The 2,055-nt window shown below is 30.6% G+C and overlaps 1 protein-coding gene across 1 annotated transcript; it reads left to right on the forward strand.

The window, feature by feature from the left end:
• Positions 1 to 1,218: 1,218 nt before the first annotated feature.
• Positions 1,219 to 1,773, forward strand: LOC120274628 (zinc-finger homeodomain protein 8-like). Its single transcript, XM_039281168.1, has one exon. The coding sequence runs from the start codon at positions 1,333 to 1,335 to the stop codon at positions 1,771 to 1,773; it is 441 nt and encodes a 146-aa protein (XP_039137102.1). The 5' UTR covers positions 1,219 to 1,332.
• Positions 1,774 to 2,055: the final 282 nt, after the last annotated feature.

A 2,055-nucleotide genomic window follows, 5' to 3' on the forward strand; every position in this document is an offset into this window, starting at 1 on the left:
CATGGTCAAAATAAAAAAACTAGGTCAGATTACCTTCAACATATATGATCTTTCCAAACCATACTAAAATTTTGTATTGTCCATTGAATATCAAACAAAAAACAGTATAAGTATTTGCATTGTAACTTAACTATTTACACTATGTTGTGTTACTTGTGTTGTTCCTATCTATGAATCAAAATGACCCCTAACCCATAGTGCTTCTATTATTTTGTATATATCATTGTCAGTTAATTACTCATCAATTTTAGCTATTAATAAAAAATAAAATTTAAAGTTATCATATAACCCCGCTTGTCATTCTTAAATCATACAATCATAATTCGAGAACTAACTATAGCTAAGAAAAAGTTTTTAGTTGTCGTGTACCCTGGCTTGTCGTTCTTAGACCATTCAATCATAATTTGACAACTAACTTTACACAAGAGAAAGTTTTCAATTGTCGTATACCTTCGCTTGTCGTTCTTAGACCATTCAATCATAATTCAATAACTAACTTTACATAAGAGAAAATTTGTAGTTGTCGTATAACTTTCACCTGCTATTCTTAAACCATACAATCATAATCACCAACTAACTTTATGTAAGAGAAAATTTTCAGTTGTCATATAAAAGCCAACTTCTTGTTTTGAAACTAGATAATAATCATAATCTGAAAACTAACTTTACATGCTAGAAAATCAAATCAAAGTTATTATTTTACAAAATTTGGAGTCATTTCCCCTATACAAAACTTAATTGTTGTGTTCTGGTTGATTAGATCACAATTTGATAAATTATCGTACATCTTACACAATCGTTTATAAAAATAATCAATGTAGTGTTATCTAAAATTGGAACTCTATCACACTAGGTCTCAACCTATCACATGAAAAATTCAGGTCTTTAAAGCATGTTAAATGTGAGTTTGTTAGTCTTCGTCTCACGTAATCAATTGCACTTTGCTTATTCATGTGAAACGGTTGTGGTTTGATTGGTCCAGCACATTCATCATAATAAAATATATTTAATACTAATAATGACAAATTAATATAGGTTTTATTAATATTTATATCTTATGTGAATTCTCATAATGTTCCTTTATGAATTTATGAAATTACCATTTTAACTCTCATTTAAAACAATTATTTAGAATAAAAAAAGGCTATATCTCTCAACCATTGCCCAATTCATATGCTATAATAGTTAATAATTACATTAGAAAATCCAACATTGATGACTAAAATAGTAATTGTGCATTCTCTTCTTGTCCTATATAAAGCTTTCCTTCTGACATTGTAATGTGTAGTTCTTGTGAGAGAAAAAGAGATACATAAGGAAGTAGCAAGAAATATGGCTAACTTTGATATGGCTAACTTTCAAGAGTGCATGAGAAATTTCGCTGCTCAGACTGGAGGTTTTGTGAGGGATGGTTGCCAACAATACCTAGAAAATCCAACAGCACCAGAGCCAAACACATGTGCAGCTTGTGGTTGTCATCGTAACTTTCATCGCATGGTAATTATAAGAAATCATGTTCATGGCCCAAACAATGAAGCAGGCAACAATGAGCAAAACAATGTTCTACAAGTTGAGAATCCTAACGAGAGGCTCCCTCGAACACGCTTCAGTGATTACCAAAGGCATAGAATGAACCAGTATGCAGGCCAGCTTCATTGGATAATGCCAAGGAGTGCTGTTGGAAATGCAGAGCTAGCAAGCTTTTGTGCGGAAATTGGAATTACTCGACATAGTTTTCAAATTTGGATGAATAATCAAAGGAACAGACGCTAGCTACTATTAATGGATTGGATTAAAGACATGATGATTATTCAGTTCTTCTTGCGTTCTGTTTTAGTTGCTTCATATCTATTTCAGTATATTCATTTTTCTATTTTGCTAAGGTTTTACTTTGGTTTGTTTATAATTTTCTTCTATTTAGTCAATGTTATAAAAAGAGCAAAATTTGTACCAACCTTCCATGGATTAAAATTAGTTATTTTTGTTATAAATTCTAATCATTATTATTCATTAGTATCATTCTCTTTGGACTTTATATCAACAAGGTTCATAAAT

This window comes from Dioscorea cayenensis, chromosome 13 (genome assembly GCF_009730915.1).
Source record: "Dioscorea cayenensis subsp. rotundata cultivar TDr96_F1 chromosome 13, TDr96_F1_v2_PseudoChromosome.rev07_lg8_w22 25.fasta, whole genome shotgun sequence".
Taxonomy (NCBI): Eukaryota; Viridiplantae; Streptophyta; class Magnoliopsida; order Dioscoreales; family Dioscoreaceae; genus Dioscorea; species Dioscorea cayenensis.